Source organism: Ambystoma mexicanum, chromosome 12 (genome assembly GCF_040938575.1).
Source record: "Ambystoma mexicanum isolate Mex_15411 chromosome 12, UKY_AmexF1_1, whole genome shotgun sequence".
NCBI classification, from domain to species: domain Eukaryota; kingdom Metazoa; phylum Chordata; class Amphibia; order Caudata; family Ambystomatidae; genus Ambystoma; species Ambystoma mexicanum.
This window is the reverse complement of record NC_090936.1, coordinates 451,031,200-451,050,611: the sequence shown is the minus strand read 5'-3', so window position 1 is coordinate 451,050,611 and position 19,412 is coordinate 451,031,200. Positions and strand designations below refer to the sequence as shown.

General features: G+C 46.5%; 1 protein-coding gene across 19 annotated transcripts in view; it reads left to right on the top strand.

Annotated features, from left to right (window-relative positions):
- MICAL3 (microtubule associated monooxygenase, calponin and LIM domain containing 3) overlaps positions 1-19,412 on the top strand; it is a 2,299,897-nt gene that overhangs the window by 2,009,966 nt on the left and 270,519 nt on the right. For 15 of the 19 annotated variants that reach the window (XM_069628665.1, XM_069628668.1, XM_069628663.1 and 12 more), the window contains one exon: positions 13,608-13,658. The exons of the other annotated variants lie outside the window; for them this stretch is intronic. In XM_069628665.1, coding sequence (XP_069484766.1) covers positions 13,608-13,658 — 51 coding nt within the window. The remainder of the gene's footprint in view (positions 1-13,607; positions 13,659-19,412) is intronic. 19 annotated transcript variants of the gene reach the window in all.

The window sequence follows — 19,412 nt, the reverse complement described above, 5'->3', positions numbered from 1 at the left end:
ATGTCCTGTCTCAAGACATCTCAAAATGACCTGTATTGCTGGGTCCAGGTTGGTTTCTCTGGCTATGAGTTCCATGTCCAGTCCTTGTGGTGTGCATTCTTGGACCACATACCTAATGTATTGGTCTGCAATGGATGGATCGGAGTGGCAGTCTTGAATGGGATGACGTGAAAGAAAATCTGCAGGATTCTGTTCCTTTCCGGGTCGATGAATAATGTTGAATTGATAGTCCTGTAGCCTTAAGGCCCATCGAGCTATTCTGGGAGGCATCTTGGCTTGAGCATTTCCATAGATGAATAGTAGTGCCTGGTGGTCAGTGACTATGGTGAAAGGTTTTCCATATAGGAACAGATGAAAATGTTCGCATGCCCACACAACCGCCAAGCCTTCTTTCTCCGCTTGTGAATATGCTTGTTCAGTTTTTGATAGGCTGCGACTGGCGTATGACACTATGTGTATGGCCTGGTTATCATTGTGATCTAGTTGAGTTAAGATGGCTCCTAGGCCGACTGGACTGGCATCCACTATCAGCTCTGTGTGTTTCTGTGGGTCAAAATATGCCATGTTTTTGGCATCAGCGATGCGATCCTTGATGCTTTGGAACGCTTGTTGGCATTCGTCCGTCCATCGGAAGTCAACGTTCAGTTTAGTGAGGGCTCTCAAAGGTGCACTGACGGATGCAAAATCCTTAATGTACCTTGTGCAATAGCTTGCCAGACCCAGAAAGGATCTCAAGTCGGTGACAGAGGTCGGTGGTGTTGTGTTTGTGAGTGCGTTGACTTTTTCGGGATCTGGAGTCATTCCATTTTTGGAGAAGATGTGGCCGAAAAACCGCAGGGTTGGTTTTCTAAATTCACATTTGTCCTTATTCAGGGTGAGGTGTGCTTCTTCCAGTGCCATGCACACGCGCATGAGGGTGTCGTCGTGCTGTTCTTGGGTTTGTCCAAACACAAGGATGTCATCACTGTAATTTAGACAATTCGGTACGTGCTTTATTACATTATGAATTTCTGACTGAAATATCTCGGCTGCTGAAGAAACTCCAAAACTGAGCCGCTTGTATCTGTAGAGGCCCAGGTGAGTAGCAAAAGTGGTAATGTACCGGGATCTTTTGTGGAGTTCCAACTGATGGTACCCTTTATTGAGGTCCAACTTTGAAAATATGGTGGCTCCGTTAAGCAAATGCACCATGTCTGTTATTCTGGGAGATTGATGACGTTCTCTCAGGATTGCTTCATTTGGTCTTCTCATGTCCACGCAAATACGAATGTCAGCAGAGTCTTTCTTTGGGACTGGTACAATGGGGGATACCCAAGGAGTGGGGCCTTCAGCAGGTTCGATTATGTCTGCTTCCAAAAGTTTCACTAATTCGTTTTCTACTTGCTTCTGTATATTGATGGGAATACCACGGTAGTGTTGTGCCACCGGAGGGATATTGTTGTCTATGTGCAATTCAATTTGTCGGTCCTTCAATTTTCCCAGTCCTTTGAATAATGCAGGGAAAATCTTGTCAATGTTGGCAGTGGGATCTAGGTGCTTGTGCATCATGAGTCTGTATAAGACATGAATTAGACCCATGTCGACTGCGGACTTGTAGCTTAGAATGCATCCACTATCTGTGGCTGCTTCGAGAACATGCATGGGTATTTCTTTTACGTGATCTTTGTATCGACATGATGCCGTGAAGAAGCCTTTACAAGGTAGTGGCGTCTTGGAACCATATGGGAAGATGAGTGCTCTCGCTGGTTGTAGTCGTGGTGCATTTGGCATGTTGTTGTACACTTCCTCACTCACTACATTCACAGTGGCTCCTGTGTCGACTAGGAACTCAGCCGCCACTTGGTTGACATTGATGATGAGAGTGGGGCTATTCTCTTTTGCTGTAGGGTTTCCCAGTGCATATAGGTAGCCTTTTATTCTTGGTTCTCCTTTACGTAGATTTGATTCCTTCTTGGGTTTGTCCTCTGAGGAGGTGCTGGAGATGCTGTCAGAATGTGATTGTTCCACCAGACACCTGACGTATCGTCGGGGGCGTCTTCTCCGCCCGGAAGATGAAGGTTTGTTGTCGCGCCATTCATGTGTGGGTTTTGATTGTCTTCTCTCTGACAGTTCTTCTCGTTGTCGGCGGCGTGGTGTGTCATTCTGGTAGTGTGACTCACGATTGGGACTCATACGCCTAAATTCTTTCTCTGGTGAGGGGCGTCTGTTCCTTCCACTCCCTCTGGTTTTGCTGCGATAAATGAAACATACAGCTTTGTAATGATTTTCTCCTCCACAGGCAGAACAGATTTGACCCATGGCAGGGCAGATGCCTTCATGAGGATATTCATGTCCACACCGATAACAGAATGGGTCTGTGTGTCCTTTAGCGTTACTCTCAAGTTTGTGTAAATTTTCATGCTTCCCGTGGATGATGGTGATGTCATCAAGACCTTCTACCTGTGCTGTTAGTGCCGCCTCGGAACGAGCTAGGCGTAGAATCTCTTCCAGATTTCGAGCCTTTTGTAGAAGCCTTTTTCTGAACTCACTGCTTTCACATCCTACAATAATCTGTGAGCGAAGGGCTTCTTCATTCGAGTAGTTGTTAAAATCGCAATGTTTCATCTTTATTCTTAGCCTCATTACAAATGCATCCATTGTTTCACCTTTTAGCTGTTTAGTGGTGTGGAAGATGTGACGCTCGTAGTCCACATTTGTGTGCGGCGTGAAGTAGTTGGTTAGGGTTGTTTTCAATTTGGTGTAGGTATCTATGTCATCTTCAGGAATTTCATCCAAAATATCTCTCACATTTGATCCTATAGCATGGGTGAGCAAGCTGTGTTTCCTTTCATCCTCCAAAGGTCCTACCGCTTTGAGACAGACTTCAAAGTCCCTCACCCACTTTTTCCACCTTGGTCCCAGTGTGCTGGAGTCGCTCAGGTCAAAATTGGGGGGTAGCTGAGATATTAGGCCGTCCGTCATGCTTGTGCGAGTTGATCTGACAGGGGTTATTTGTACTGTAAGTGATTCCTCAGAAGAATCATCAAGCATGACAGGGGACGTATAACTGTGCCTTGATTTGGAGTGGAAGCTTGGATGCCACTAGACACGTGTCTTGTCTTGGTGGCGATGGGAAGTCTCTTTGCTATGTGAAGAGATATGAAATCAATGTACCTTCTGTGTGGTGGGGAGCCGACGCGCTTCACCCGCTGATGTTGCCGCCTTCGTTTTGGCGCGAAAATGCTGTGAGGAGCCGACGTGCTCCACTCACACACTTCACCCTTGCGATCGCGCGGAGCCGACACTCTCCACCCACTGAATGATGTCGCCTTCCCTTTCGGCGGGAAGCGCTGTGAGGAGCCGACGCTCTCCACTCACACTCTTCACTGCGAGGAGCCCAGCTGCGCTCTACTCGCAGAACTAAATCCCTCGCCTGAGGGCCGTCGCGGGAAGCCGACGCGCTTCACCCGCTGATGTTGCCGCCTTCCTTTTCGGCGGGAAGCGCTGTGAGGAGCCGACGCTCTCCACTCACACGCTTTCGTGCGAGGAGCCGAACTACGCTCCACTCGCACGTTAAATCCTTTTCTTTTGGAAAAGGGTCAACGCGAGGAGCCGACGTGCTCTACTCGCGCACTGCGTGCGACAATCGCGGGGAGCCGACCCGCTCCACCCGCTGACCAACTGTCGTCTATTGCAGGTGCGTACGAGACCTCGCTCGGACTTCCAGGAAGTTTTAGCTGGCGGGGAGCGTATCTACTCACACCCGCCGTATGCTCTCATGTGATGTGCTGCTTGGGTTCCCTCGTCGCCAGTGTCGAGTTGTGTAGGACGTTACACAATACAAATAATACGCAAACGCGGAGTTTCTCTTAACACGTCTTTATTCATTCACACGATCTTCCGAAGTCCCTTACTTCGTCATATCCCGTCCCTCCCCTTCCTGTTGCCTCGTGTTCCCTCACACGTGACAGGGGAGGAATGTGACGACATCACACATTACTTAATGTTAAAGCTTTTGGCGCTCATCTGAGTTTGTGGTTCTCTGCCTTTTCCTGTAGTTGTCTTGGCATTGGGTTTTTCTCTGGTTTTCCCATATAAAAGTGGAACTCATCAAAGCTGTGACCTCTCTTGAGCTGATCTTGAATGAAAGGCAATTTTGAACCTCTCCTGAGGTTCCGAACTGCATCACAATAGACTCCAAGCCAATCACTGCTGTGCAGGAAGCTGTCAATCTGAGACAATAGTAGCTGGCTGATATTGTTATTAAGTGTGGTGTCGCCACTCTTACCTGCTATTAGAGGCCGAGTCCTCTGTCTATTTCTGTTCTTTGGTGGGCTGCGACCCACGTGGGTTAAGGGGCGGGGTTACCGCCCCAGGGCAGTTCGAGTCTGACTGTGATGCAGTAAAGACGTGTTGCACCCCAGCTCCGTGTCAGCCTAATCGTTGTACGAATGATTGAGTGATCAATGACCTAGCGTGAGGCGCTCCACGTTGAGGAATATCACATTGGCGACGAGGCGGACACGAGGTCCCACCGTGCCTGCCATCATCAGGTCCACCGCGCTCGTGGTGTACTGCCCAACATCACTGGAAGCGCAGGACCGCACCCGGCGGGGAAGTCTGATTCAGTGGGTTGGAGCACGAAGACTCCCCACCGTCGGGACAAGCCCCCCCCCCTGCGCGAGCATCTCCCGAGCTCCGGCGCACACACTTCCCGCGGGCGGAGCAACCGCGACGGCTCCCCGCGTGGCGGATCATCCGGGCGGTGGAGAACGGATTTTCTCCCGCCAACGGCGACGACAGCGAGGCCTGCTGCGCACGCTGAAGCACTGGCAGGTAGAGCAGTAATTCCCTGCTCACGCATTCCGGGCGGTGGAGGAGCACTGGCCTCCCGCCGCCGGCAACGAGCAAAGACGAGTGGTGGAGGCGCGAACCTCCCGCTCCAACGAGAGCACATTAAAGGGTAAGCACAAGCGCCCCCTTTTCCCTTCTTTCCTATCGTCACCTCCACAAGGCCCAACAGCGCACGCAACACCATGGCTGCAGATCAGAGCCCCCAGCAAGACACTAGGCCTCACAAGCCTGCCAACACGTGGCACAGCGCCCCCCTCGGTAGGCGTGCAAAATCGCAACGCACAAGGCGGGAAAGCGCCTGCAAGCTACCGGCAAACCAGAGCGGCGCCCCCTTGTGGTGCCAAGGCCCCACCGCACTAGAGCAAAGAGACTTCCATCCAGCACAGTCATAGGAAAACTCAAGTGCAACGTCCCTTCATGAGCGGCTCAGAAGGAGAATCATTAACAGTTCCTGTGACTCCAGCCAGGACAGAACACAGGAAAATGACAGACAGCCTACTAACACAGCTGCCAGCAAATTTCGACCTCACTGACACCGGCACCCTCGGATCAAGGTGGAAGAGATGGCTGAGGGATTTTGAAGTGTGTTTAAAAGCGGCAGGTACATTGGAGGATGAACAGAAGCTCAACCTGTTAAACCATGCCGTGGGACCGAACGTGCGAGATTTCCTTGAGGAAATACCGGAAGGCAACATAGACACATACACTAAGCTGAAGACAACGCTCACAGAATACTTCACACCCCACACCAATGTGGACTATGAAAGGCACATATTCCCCACTACCAAACAGAACAAAGGTGAAACCATAGACGCATTCGTCATGAGACTTCAAGCAAAAATGAAACACTGTGATTTCAACAACTACTCCAACGAGGAGGCTCAGAGATCACAAATAATAGTGGGGTGCGAAAGCGCCGACTTCCGCAAACGACTGCTGCAACAGCCGCGCAGCCTAGAAGAAATCCTACGCCTGGCGCGATCCCATGCTGCTCTCGCCGCACAAGTTGAAGGCCTAGACGACATAAAGATCACCCACGGAAAGCACGAGAGCATCAACAAGCTAGAAGGGACGGCAAGAAATAGTGACCTTTTCTGTTACCGGTGTGGACACGAATACCCCCACGAAGGAACGTGCCCTGCAATGGGTCAGAACTGCTCCGCGTGCGGCGGGGAAAACCACTACAAGGCCGTGTGCTTCATATTCCGCAGCAAAATGAGAGGAGCGGGGAGAAGCAACAAACCCATAGCAGAACCGGAACAAAATCAGCCGACACCCCACTACCTTCGGGGAGCACACCAGCCCCACGAACAAGGGCGCCACAAACACAATGACGAACAACCAGAAAGAAGGCATGACAGAAGAGACTGGAGGGAGAGCAAAACCCTACCATCAAAAACCAGGAGAAGACCCCGAAGATATGTACGGTGCCTCATTGAGCAGCCACAGTCTGACAGTGTGTCGAGCGCATCATCAGATGAGGGAGCCCATCGACTCGAAAGACACCCTGAAACGCCACGGAAAAAGGGATATTTATACGCACTAGGAAACAGTACAGCAAAAGAACATAGCCCGATACTCCGAATACAGGGGAACCAGACGGCGGCTGAATTTCTAATTGACACAGGGGCGACCGTAAATGTAATCCGTGAGAAAGTCTATGAAAGCATACCAAACGCCCCTCGCCTGCAACCAGCTCGGACACTTATTTATCCATATGGCTCAAAGACCCCCTTGGCATGCAAAGTATACTTCATGGCTTCCTGTCGATATAAAGAGCACAAGAAAGACATCCCCATGCACGTCCTGGAAGCGGCTACTGAGAGCGGATGCATACTCAGCTATCAAGCAGCCATAGAGATGGGACTCATCCACATATTATATCGCCTCATGGTACACAAGTACCTCGACCCCACAGCAAGCATAGACCAAGTCTTTCCATCACTATTCAAGGGTCTTGGCAAACTAAAGGACAGACATATCGAGCTCCATATCGACACCAGTGTCCCACCCGTGGCCCAACATTACCGGAGAATCCCCATCAACATTCAAAAACAAGTTGAAAACGAACTGACCAAATTGCTGGAGGCAGACATCATTGAGCCAGCGGAGGGCCCCACCCCATGGGTCTCTCCCATCCGACCGGTGCCAAAGAGAGACTCCCAAGACATCAGAATATGCGTGGACATGAGAAGACCGAATTAGGCCATTCTAAGAGAACGCCACCAAGCCCCTCGAATAACAGACATGGTGCATCTTTTGAATGGGGCGACCGTGTTCTCAAAACTGGACCTAAACAAAGGATATCACCAGCTGGAGCTCTGCAAAAGCTCTCGCTATATAACAACGTTCGCTACCCACATGGGACTTTTCCGCTACAAGCGACTAAGCTTTGGAGTGTCATCCGCAGCCGAAATTTTTCAAGCAGAGATTCACAATGTCATAAGCACGTGCCAAACTGTTTGAACTACAGTGACGACATCTTGGTCTTCGGCCAAACTCAAGAGCAACACGATGACACTCTAATGAGAGTGTGCATGGCTTTGGAAGACGCACGGCTCACATTAAACAAGGAGAAATGTGAATTTCGCAAGAAAACACTCAGTTTCTTTGGGCACATATTTTCGAAGAAGGGCATGACACCAGACCCAGAGAAAGTTAGTGCGCTGCGAGAAGCCAACCGGCCCACCACCACCTCAGAACTCAGGTCATTCTTGGGACTTGCAAGTTACTGCACCAGATATGAGATTTTGCCTCCATCAGCGAACCTCTCTGAGCTCTCACCAAGCTCAACACAGAATTCGTCTGGTCACCTCAATGCCAAGAAGCGTTTCAAATCATCAAGGACCGCATCTCCGACGCCCGGAATATGGCATACTTCGGCCCGAAGAAGACCACAGAACTCATCGTTGACGCCAGTCCGGTTGGCCTAGGCGCCATTCTAACCCAACTGGACGACAGAGAGGAAAGCGGAAAGCATTTAATATCCTATGCCAGTCGAAGCCTCTCCAAAACTGAGCAAGCCTACTCTCAGGCAGAAAAGGAAGGTCTGGCTGTGGTCTGGGCCTGCAAACATTTCCATTTGTTCCTGTATGGTAAGCCTTTTGTAGTTGTAACGGACCACCAGGCCCTCATCTTCATATATGGCAACCCTCGGGCAAAAATGCCGCCCAGGATAGCTCGATGGGCCCTTCGATTACAAGACTATCAATTTACCATCACACACAGGCCAGGGAAAGACCAGAACCCGGCAGATTTTCTTTCGAGACACCCAAAGGACACATGCGGTCCAGAGCATTCCATAGCCGACCAGTACATAACATATGTCATCCACAGCAACACGCCACAAGGACTTGACATGGATCACGTAACTCGTGAGTCCATCTCTGACCAAGGGATACAAGTAATTCTACGATGCCTAGAAACAGGGCGATGGAAACATGCCAAACAGATTCGAGAGACAATGAATGAGGACGTGAAGCATGACATCACATGCCTTCTAGCCGTGAAGGAGGAGCTCGCAAAATCAGACGAAGGGCTGCTGCTAAAGGGCACCAAACTTGTAATTCCACGCAGCTTGCGGCAGAAGGTACTAGAACTTGCCCATGAAGGACACCGAGGGATCGTATCTACCAAAAGAATGCTAAGGCAGAAATTATGGTTTCCGCAACTAGACACCTCCGTGGAAGAACTACTGCAAGACTGCCCCACCTGTGCGCTTGTAAAGCCACACACATCCCCTGAACCCCTGAACATGACCGCCCTGCCGGAAGGAACATGGGAGGAAATAGCTGTCGCCCACTTTGGGCCCATGGAAGGGGGAGAATACATTCTGGTGGTAGTGGACGAATATTCAAGATGCCCCGATCTACAGATAGTCCCGTCCACATCAGCACATCACACCATACCCGCCCTAGATCGGATGTTTGCTACCTACGGAGTACCCAAGGTAGTAAAGTCAGACAATGGGCCTCCATTCACTGGACAAGACTTCCAAAGGTTTGCAGAATGCATGGGTTTTCGACACCGAAAAGTGACACCCCTGTGGCCACAAGCAAATGGCACAGTAGAAAGATTTATGAGCAACATTAAGCGCACAACACAAATTGCACGCATCACTGGTGAGCCAATCGAAAAACTGTTATACCAACTCATGCGGGACTACAGAAACACGCCACACAGCACCACTGGGAAGACACCATCGGAAGTGATGTTTGGGCGAACGATCAGGACACGACTACCACATGTGGCAGTTGAAGGAGATAAATATGACAAGGACACAGAAATGAGAAAGAAAGACGAACACATGAAAGAGAACATGAAACGGAACGCGGACGCCACCCGACGAGCCAAAGTGAATGACTTAGCACCAGGAGACCTGGTGGTGGTCCGCCAACCTCAGCATCGGAAGAGCACAGCAGCGTTCAGCGAGGAACCACTCATCATCGTCAAAAGGAAGGGGTCACTCATCACTGCGGAGGGAGACCGCAGGTCTATAACGAGAAACTCGTCTCACTTCAGACGGATGCCGGGAGTCCCAGTCATGGGCGACAAAACCCAGAGTGACGAGTTCACGCCATGGGATGCTCCCTATGAAGGAGACAGAGAAGACTCTGAAGGCGACCTAGCATCAGAGACCTGGCCAGATCCGCCAGTCCGAGCAGAGTGTCGACCAACGAGAACGAGAAAGAAACCCCACCGCCTCATTGAAGAAATGAACTGAGGGCGGGACATAAAGTTTAGTGACGGGAGGGTGTGGTGTCGCCACTCTTACCTGTTATTAGAGGCCGAGTCCTCTGTCTATTTCTGTTCTTTGGTGGGCTGCGACCCATGTGGGTTAAGGGGCGGGGTTACCGCCCCAGGGCAGTTCGAGTCTGACTGTGATGCAGTAAAGACGTGTTGCACCCCAGCTCCGTGTCAGCCTAATCATTCTGCGAATGATTGAGTGATCGATGACCTAGCGTGAGGCGGTCCACATTGAGGAATATCACATTAAGTAAAATAGTAGTCACAACCAAACCAATAACCAACCCTTCCAAGCTACCACAACTACCAATTCCAGCCACCAAAGAGTACCCAGACCATTACCGCCTGTTACCTGGGGACCTGACAAGAAGGGATGAGAGAAGCCGAAGAGAAGTGAAGGTAAGGTGTCCTAGTCCAGAACAAGAGCTAAGTGGTGGCGTGACCAAAGTTGAACATAGGCGGTCCAGCAGGTCCATGAACAACGCTGACACCACTTTGTTTAACGGAAGAAACAACAAACCAGTAAATCGGAAACGGCAGAGACTGTGTATGAAACCGTAAGAACCAGGAGATGCCAGACTGACGAGTGCAAAAGAAGGTCCCGACCTGACCATAGTCCTTATGATATCGTCCTGGAGCACAAAAGATATCTGGGAAAATGTGAGACCCGGCAGGGGGACTGGAGAGAATAATTACTGAGCGCATACTCGTCCCAGTCAAGATAAGATTTTCACATTGAGTGAAGAGAACGAGAATCTTTTTATTTATTTATTAAGTGTATTTGGCTTTACAAAGAAAACCTTTTGCACTATAAAATGTAAACCACCTGTAGCACAATAAGATCAAACAAACATCCATGTAACTTACAAATCAGTACAAATGTAATGTTTAATAAATATGTAATACAATACTGTTCTCACATTTAAAATAACCCCATCACATCACCTATACAACCAGTAATCAATTAATAAAACAAAGGATAAACATGTTTCATAAAACCAATCATAAACAGCACTCAGATTAAAATGTGACTCTTACAATCAATTGAGTGTGAATTAGGAAAGGACGTCAAAATATTAATTCAGAAATAGAATCATTACTGGTATGCTTATATTCGTCCCAGTCCAGATCGGATATTGAGATTGAATGAAGAGAAATAAATAAATTCATTACTGGCACGTTCATACTTGTAACGGTCGAAATAAGATATTGGCATTGAGTGAAGAGCAAAAGAACCATTATAGGCACACTGATGCTTGCACCAGTCAAGATCAGATACTGACATTGAGTGAAGAAAAGGATAATCATTACTGGCATGTTTCTACTCGTACCAGTCAAGATAAGAAATTGACACTTAAAGAGGAGAAACATTACTGGAGAGCTTGTTTTTGTCCTAGTCGAGATAAGAGATTGATGTTGAATGAAGAGGGATTGATACGGAATAAAGAGAAAGAAAATCATTACTGGGTTTCTTACACTCCTCCCTGTCGAAATAGGAAATTGGTGTTGAAAAAAGAGAAAGGTAATCATTACTGGAACGTTAATACTTGTGATGTGGTATGATAGTCCTCACTGAAAGATTTATAATCCAGTAAATCAAGGAAATAACTCTGAGATATTACCGAATAGGCGCTATTGTGAGAAGGTCAAACTGAGAGAACAGATTGAAATGGAAAACAAGAGCCAAAGTGAAACTGAAGTCTGTAAAGTAAAGATAAGAACTCAGAATGTCAAGGGATAAGTTCTAAGTGTTGGACAAAGTTATCCTATGAAAGGAAAAGGATGAATACAAGTAGAGGAAGAGAAGAGAAATACAAGAAGGAATGAAAGAGTAATCAAAGGAAAGAGACACTTGAAACCTTCAGCAACCCAGTAATTAGAACTGTGTGACGTAATAAAAGTAGTTACCAGGAACTATTTAAAATGACTTTGACTGGAACTTGGTGAAGAAGCGGCTCACAGGAGAAGGGAGTCATTCTCCTGGCTTTTGTTCTTATAATAGTGGTAGCGTTAGAATAGGTTTGTTTGGACAGTGCACCGATCCTGATGGACTCACTGATGACTGACAAGCACCTTAGTTAGTTTTGTTACATACCAGTGATCTGGAAAATCAGAAACTGTGTCGTCCTCCTGACCCGCCACAGATCACAACTATTATTTCTAAATAGGTGGATCCTGCATCCTTAAAATATGGAGCAATGGGAATGAGACAACTAACTAATGAGAAGGTATTTATAACATTGATTAATGCTCTTACATTACACGTAATAATATTCCTAATTGATTTAGATTTATACCTCAATAATATGTCACCTGCCGGTCTCTATAGGAAGATTGGGCTGTCATCAAAAATACAAAAAGGGGAAATTAGTTTTTGTAAAACCTTTTTTTACATGTAGTCCATTTTGAACACTCGCCTGCAAGTTGGAGTACTCAATTTCTTTTGTCAACATTGTATGCGTAGCTAGTATTACACTCCAGATGAAGGTTCAAAATTTAGTATGTTAATGAACTGAAACATGAAGTGTAGATTACGATGTATATGAAGAATATGTCATGAATCAAGTACATTGAAAGTATAATGTATGTTTTTTGATCACACCAGGTTCAACAGTATTGCATGGTGAGATAATTTAGCACTGTTGCATGTTGAACATCAGATGGATTGATCTTTGTTATACAAGGAGTCACATTATGAATTGTTTGCAGTAAGGATTTTTTCCCATAAGGTGAAAAACATATGTATAGATATATTTATTTTTATATGAAATTAGTATATATTTTTTTAAATAATTATTTTGTGAAATCATTGCAGTGAATGGAAGTACATCTATGTTAACCACACAACTTGTAGTTACCTGCAGTGATTAAAAGCCCCCTATGGTAGGTCCTTTTTATAATGTAATAAGGTTGGTCTGAGTTGCCTTATCACAGGGTTATTTTCTCTGACTCTTCTATCGTTGTAAAGACAATTAGGTGTTTTCTTTTGGACTCACTCTTTTATCTTTCAGCAAGAATTGCTGATTTGAGGCATGAAATATACGTTTGTTTGGATAAATATAAATTAATACACCACTTCGATCAATGTGCATTGTTTAGCAAAAAATAGATTACAACTGGTAAGTTTTCTAAAAGAATCATTGATTGGAAACAGCTATGGAAACACACTTGTGTACACAAGGTGCCTCGTCCTAACAAGGATATAACCAGTAGTAATAGCCCAGCAGGGAGTGGTGTTGCCTCAATAAAGCACACGCAAAACAAACTGCACTCCAAATATTTTATTAAATGCAGAGACCTCACTCTCTGACTTTGTATCAAATCTCTCCAGTTAGAGTTTGCAGACTTTGTCCGTAAACAGCCTGATTTATTGATGCAATAGGCAGATGAGGTCTCAAGTAATACTGACTTTAATGGCTGGTGCTCACACTTCCGAATGATCACTCGCATTGCACAAATTTTCTATTCAGTTTCCCTAATCAGCACTGCTTTTTCAGGGCACTAAGATTGTGAGAACTGGCATGACCTCAGGCGGTAACACCACTAGTCCAATTGTCACAGCACTTACTGCAGATTTAGTCTTCTGTTTTCGCAAGTTCACACCATGTCTTCACCATCCGTGACATCGCTGGCTATTTCCATGTGAAGACTGATGGATAACCAGTTTGTAAACACGATTGTGAAATGAGGCATACTGCATTATCCTTGTACCGAGTTTGCCAAAGCTTGAATATCATAATGCCATGTTGTGTGATTGCAAAATGAAGAAACAGAAAGAAATTCAGGATGAGCAGAAAGAGTTGAGGTTCTGGCCTCAAGTAGAACCCCACGAGTGCCATATTTAATGCTAAATCTTTCCCGGTCTTACCTGGAATTCCAAAGGCCTCCCTTTGCCTGCACGTGTATATCCAGATATACATTCGCCTGCTTGATTTCTTGCTGCTTCTAGCTTTTGCTGTCTGTTTTGAATTCTTCCTACGTGGGGCATGTGTGATGCAATAACTCTCTTTAACGATTCCTATTTGTAGACTATTGGGGAGAGTCTTATTACAGTGACCTCATCGACTTGCATCTAGGTGGTACGTATGGCAGATGCTCTTCCCGCTGCTACTAACCCCTGCTATCATTATCCTTCCCTAAATTCCACCTCCTTTTCCTGCTCATGCCCTTTTGTACTTACAAGTAGCTACCATAGAACAGATTGTAAAGCAGAATTTACTTGGGAGGGGCGGTGCGGGGGGCACTATGTGGGTTTCCTTGAGACCATGGGAAATTCTCACCCAAAGAATGCACGTGGTAAACTTCCTCAAAAAAGTAAGCCTGCAGGCTCCATTAAGGTCTCACATTGCAGGCACGTGTTTGAGATTGTTCAGGAAAGTACTATGCAGGCGCCTTAAAGATCCCTCAAGAAAAGCGCACAGTGACTGTAAGGGAGGCATGGTATCACAAGTGAAGACAGACACAAGAGATATAATGTTCAAGTGTGTTTATTGAGCAAAAGGGTTGAATAAACTCCTGTTTGGCCCTATCTCTAAAGATGAGAGCACTCTCTACCATCAAATAATAAACAGTCTTAGTTGTGTCAGTCAAAACAAAATGGCCTATACTAAATAAACCTATTGCCTGCCCCTATAGTATTACAATAAATGGGTGCATGGGAAAAGGTGTATGTTAAGGAAAAACAGTGTTCTAACATAAAGGATCAAGATGGCCGAGTCAGCTCTCCTCTGCACATTGGACAGCACAGAATAAGGCAGCCCCTGTAGACAGGATGACACACCCTGCCTCAGGTTCTCAAAATGTGGATTGAGACCCGCCTGGCCTTCCATGTTCAAGTCTCTCGTTCCAGCTTTCAAAATACAGTTCAACAGAAAGTTCACGCAGGTCTCCCTCGATCAGGCTCGGACCTCGCAAAGCAAAAGGTTCACGTTGGTCTCCCTCAGTCGGGCTCAGACCTTTTTCCAGCAAAATTTCACAAAGGTCTCCCTCAGTCTGGCTCAAATCTTTTCCTGATGTCGAAGACTTTTGAATGAGTGTGGCTTTCACTATAGACCTCCACAGGACCACTTCGACTTTCCCTCCACACTCTTGTGTTATTTACCCCAGTGTCTCTTGCTCTGGGTAGTTCGATGTCATAAGTACAAAAGTTCAACTTTCACCTTTTTACTCCCCCTGGCCCCCTTTTCCTTGGGTTACTTTTGATCACTTCACTTTTTATAGCTCATTCACAGCTATCAGGAATTCAAAGTTCATCACAGGTCTGCCTTTCTTCGCATCTCATCCACACGTGTGCAGCCTTGAATTGTGTGAAATACTGTTGCCACTTCAATTTTTCTTTAACACACACCGGTCTTGCATGTAGCTTGCCAACTTACTGGCTGTGTGCGTTCCTTTCTTGTCCTTTTCAGGAGTCTCCCTCAGTTGGGCTCTGACCCCCTCCTTAAAGTTCACACACAGGTCTCCATCGGCTAAGCTTGGACTGCTCTTAATTTGCAAGATGTAATGTCTTTGGAATTCAAGTCCCAGAATGCACATTTCCTTTTTTCGCTACCACTTCGCTATCTCCCCTAAAATGGCATTCCGGCGTTTTGGGAGCAGCAGCAGTTCAAGGGGATATTTGTTGAGGTCAGGGTCCTACCACATGACCCTCGAAGGCCTAGGCTCTCCTGCTTGCCCAGGAGAGGAGCTCTGGTGTGGGCACTGCCAGGTGACCCCGGCTGCCCCTGTTTTAGCTCCCTGGAGTTGGCACTCCCTCTCCACACAGCAGCCTCCCCTGTATTCAATTGGGCAGTCCTTGATCCTCCAGGCCTTCCAGAGTCTCTTCAGCTTGAATTCTCCTCCTGGGCTCTGTGCTCCATCCAGCATCCCCAGCTTGCTCAGTGTGTGCCTGTGGGCTTTGCCTTTTATAGTGAGGGGGAGGCTTAATAGGTCTCAGGTGAGACTGGTTCCCAAGGGAGGACTGACTTTGTCTGCTTCTATGAGTGGGACAGTCCAGTCTTCGCATGGGGCAATCTGTCTTCTGTCTCTGTGTGGTATTGAGAAATCTTCATCCTCTCAGTACCTCTCTTCTTTGTCTCACTGTTTTTGGAAAAGAGAAGTGATGGGGGATTAATGGAGTTCTAGTTTTTGTGAGTGGTATTAGAAAAAGGAAGATTAATATTGTCAGAAGAAGGGCAACTAATTTGTTGTTGTTAAATATAGGGTGTTATGTTTGTTCTCCTACGCCTCCCCTTGATGTGGGTACCTGTTGGAATTGCAGAGGGGAGCAATGGGACAGGACTTGCAACCACATATAAAGGTGGAGGAAGTGTCGTGTAGGGGTGTGTCGTAAAGGGGAGAATACTGCGTCTCCCTCCAGATCATTCTTCCAGCAGTCCTCAAGGACCCTGCTGCCCAGGTGATCCTCCCACACTGGTCCACCCCCAGGGTCTGGTTCCAAAGGCGATGCCCGTGCCCTGGCCACCTGAACAAAGAATCCCTGGGATCCATTCGTGAGAAACCTCTCAGGTTTCTCACAGTACTCTGCATGTCCTTATAACATTAAAATGCAAGTACAAATTAGACAGCCATTGGAACAGCATACTTTGGACCACTGCTGGTCACGTCTGAAAAACCCTCTGCTAGGAAACCTTAGGACTCTTCATGAAAGCACTACAATGTAAACTTAAATCTCTTTCACACCACAGCTACTATGTGGCCACCTTAGAAAATACCCTCTTGAAGCCTGTATCAAGGCATAGCCTCGGGACAGTACCAGGAATTAATCTTGGAACAACTTTGGGAAGTTAACAGGCATGATCTTTAGAGATCACTCATGAAAGCAGCTTGCTAGAACCCAGAAAAGGAACACCCATGCATTTCAGAACCCATCAGGAAAACAAATGTCCACCTTGGAGACAGTCCAGTAAACCACTAGGTGAACATGTTGCCGGTCACTTGTGTAGAGACTAGCGGAGCATCTTGGGGATTCGTTCAATGGTGAATCATGCAGATATACAAAAGATACTTTATATGTTCACTCTATATACATTTTGGGAATATGCACAGATGGCCACTAAAGTAAACTGCTATGCAGGTATGTAAATTAATTGGAAAAAAGGCCCTGTCCCTCACCAATATGGAACCCCTTGTCAGCAGTGCCCTTGATTCAGAGGTTTTTAGAAAGCAATGCACAGCCTTGCTGTATCTTCCTTTGCAAGTACCAGTAAAATCGTTATTTCCTGGTTGTGGAATCTCATGATTTTTACAAGACTTAGGGTGCAGGGTTTTTTGTGTACTTTGTCCCTTGTCAAAGAAATATTTAAAAGCATGTGAATCTATGTGGAACATAACCATGCTGGAGAATCGTTGATAGGGGTTAGCAATCCTTTCTTTTTCACTTTAATGCAACATGGGAAACTTTCACAACATTCCCTAAAGGAATGTATATGTGGGTTTCTATGCACAGCATGCACACTGCTAACTGATCCAACTCCTCTGACAGTTCACACCTTTCTGACCTTTAAAAGTGGCCACACAGGAATGCATTTTACTCTGTAGCTCATACAAATGTAACCTCCCACCACAAGTAATTGTTGGGCTACCAGACTGGAAAAGATTAGTGTCCAATAATGAAAAGAAGGTATTCTGGAAATCGCCTTTGCCAGACTAAACATGAGCTGGACACAACTCCAATTGGATAAACCTTGAGAGGCGGCACAACCCAGTGTTTGGTATTCAATATTCTCTATATATAGTATGGTATTTGGACGAAGCGGCATGTGCCACTCTCGCAACAAAATGGCGTTAAGACAATCCACGACTTAGACCATGGGAAACTTCTTTGATGCCACTTCGACCCCAGCAGAGAAAACTGCTTGTATTAACTAAAATGCTATATTGTTAAACACATTTTAGTTCCGAAGCATCCTATTCACAAATTGTAACAAATAGTCCGGAATCTAAAAGACATTTGGATTCCAGAGAGAGGTCAATATATTCCATTGTCCTGTGCATTTCGGAATCTACAAGTCCTTCATCAGGGACCTCGACCTCTGATCAGAATATTCAATCAAATTAAAATCATAAAATGGTCCTGTCCTCTCAAATAAATATCAAAGGCACACATAGCAACAATAAGATCACTTGTGTCTGTGCAGTTGCCTGTATCAAATTTGACTGCCAGAGTAGAAGAAACAACTGCAATTGGCCCATCACTGGAAGCAGTATGCTGAGTTACAGAGAGCCTGTCACAGGTTTCCCCCTTTCTCACCTGTTTTCGTTGCCTGATGACTTCTTTAGGAGGAGTCTTCTTTCGTATGGTTCGGGACTTATACAAGCCCGCTCGGCCTCCTCTGCTTCCAGTGTTCGTTCAGCTTCGATGCCCGGGATCAAGGGAAAAGTCCAGGAGACTCAAGAAGGGGATAAGAAGCACGCGGAGGCGGTGCAAGGATTCCGGGAAGGCTGGATAAGAGGGAGGAAAGGTAAATTGGAAGAAGGGTTTCCTGGAACCAGGAAACAACAGAATAGTACAAGGAAGAGTACCGAGCACACGTCCGGACACAGCTAGCAGCAGCGTTGAGTCGCGCGGGGGAGTGGTCTCTTTATAGAGCATGCTGTGTAGAACGCGAAGACTGATGAGCGGCGTTCTGGGCTTGCCACCATGTTGGTAGTATTATGAAGTATAGACCCCGACGTGTCAGGGACCAGGAGGCCCAGAAAGGGCGAGTTCAATGGTTCATGACAGAGCCCTGGTGCTGATTTCTGTAGAAATGATGGAGGGGATTGACTGGTGGTCTCAGGAATCCAACCTCTGTGTGAGAACTCTTTCCTACTCTGCATCCTTTCTTCTCGATCACGACAGATGGGTCAGCTTCGGTGTTAGACTGCTACCCTTGGTCATCTACAACTTGTGGTCCATGCAAGAGAAGAAACTACATGATGTAAAACTACTGAAGTTGAGGGCCATTTGACTTGCTTTTTGGGCATTTTAGACATCCCTTGAGTGCCAACACTTCCTTTTCCTATGGTAAATAAGACCGCTACGCACAACCTATGGTAGTATGGGATCTTCCCCCTCTTTGCAATGTAGCTATGCAAATGTAGGACTGGGCCCTACAACATTCCCTTTTCCCACAGTCGAGTTATCTGGTGGGATGCCTCAATGTGAAGCTGAACTCACTGAGTAGGATGATCAATTCCTCCCAGGAGTTGGAACTCAACAGTGAAATCCTGTTCAATTTTTGTCAGCGGTACAGCTCCCTTTTCATCGGCCTGTTCTCAACAGCGCAATATACTTGTCCATTATATTCACTGGGGCAGGGTTCTTCGATCCCTGGGAGAATTGTTTGTGCGTCACTGAGAGGGTCACTGTTTCTGAGCCCTTCCACCCATTCCTCTATTGGAAAAATGTGTCCACTAGATCAGAAGAGTACAGAACTGCATAATGCTGTTCCTAGCCTTTTACTCTCCTAGGAGATTTTGGTCTTGGAACTTCTTGTTGTCGGATTTTCCGTATTAGATGGTATGCCCTCTTCAGGTTCATCCTTTTCTACCTACCTTCTCAGTCGACAAGAGGGACAGGTTCTCCATCCCTCCCTTTGAAATCTTATTTTAACTGTCTGTTTCCTGAAGACCTATTTTACGGGAGCCTAGTGCTTTTGGAGGAGAACATTGTCATTTTTGAAACAGTTCACACATATTCAGTGAGAAAGCAGCATGCCACTAAATGGACAAGATTTAATCTACTTATGGTCTCTGGCCAAGGCCACTAATTCTCTCCAGCCTGGCCTCAGCAATTAAACTGGATTCACGTTGTACATACCTTTCTTTCATCAATCTTATTGCAATTCATG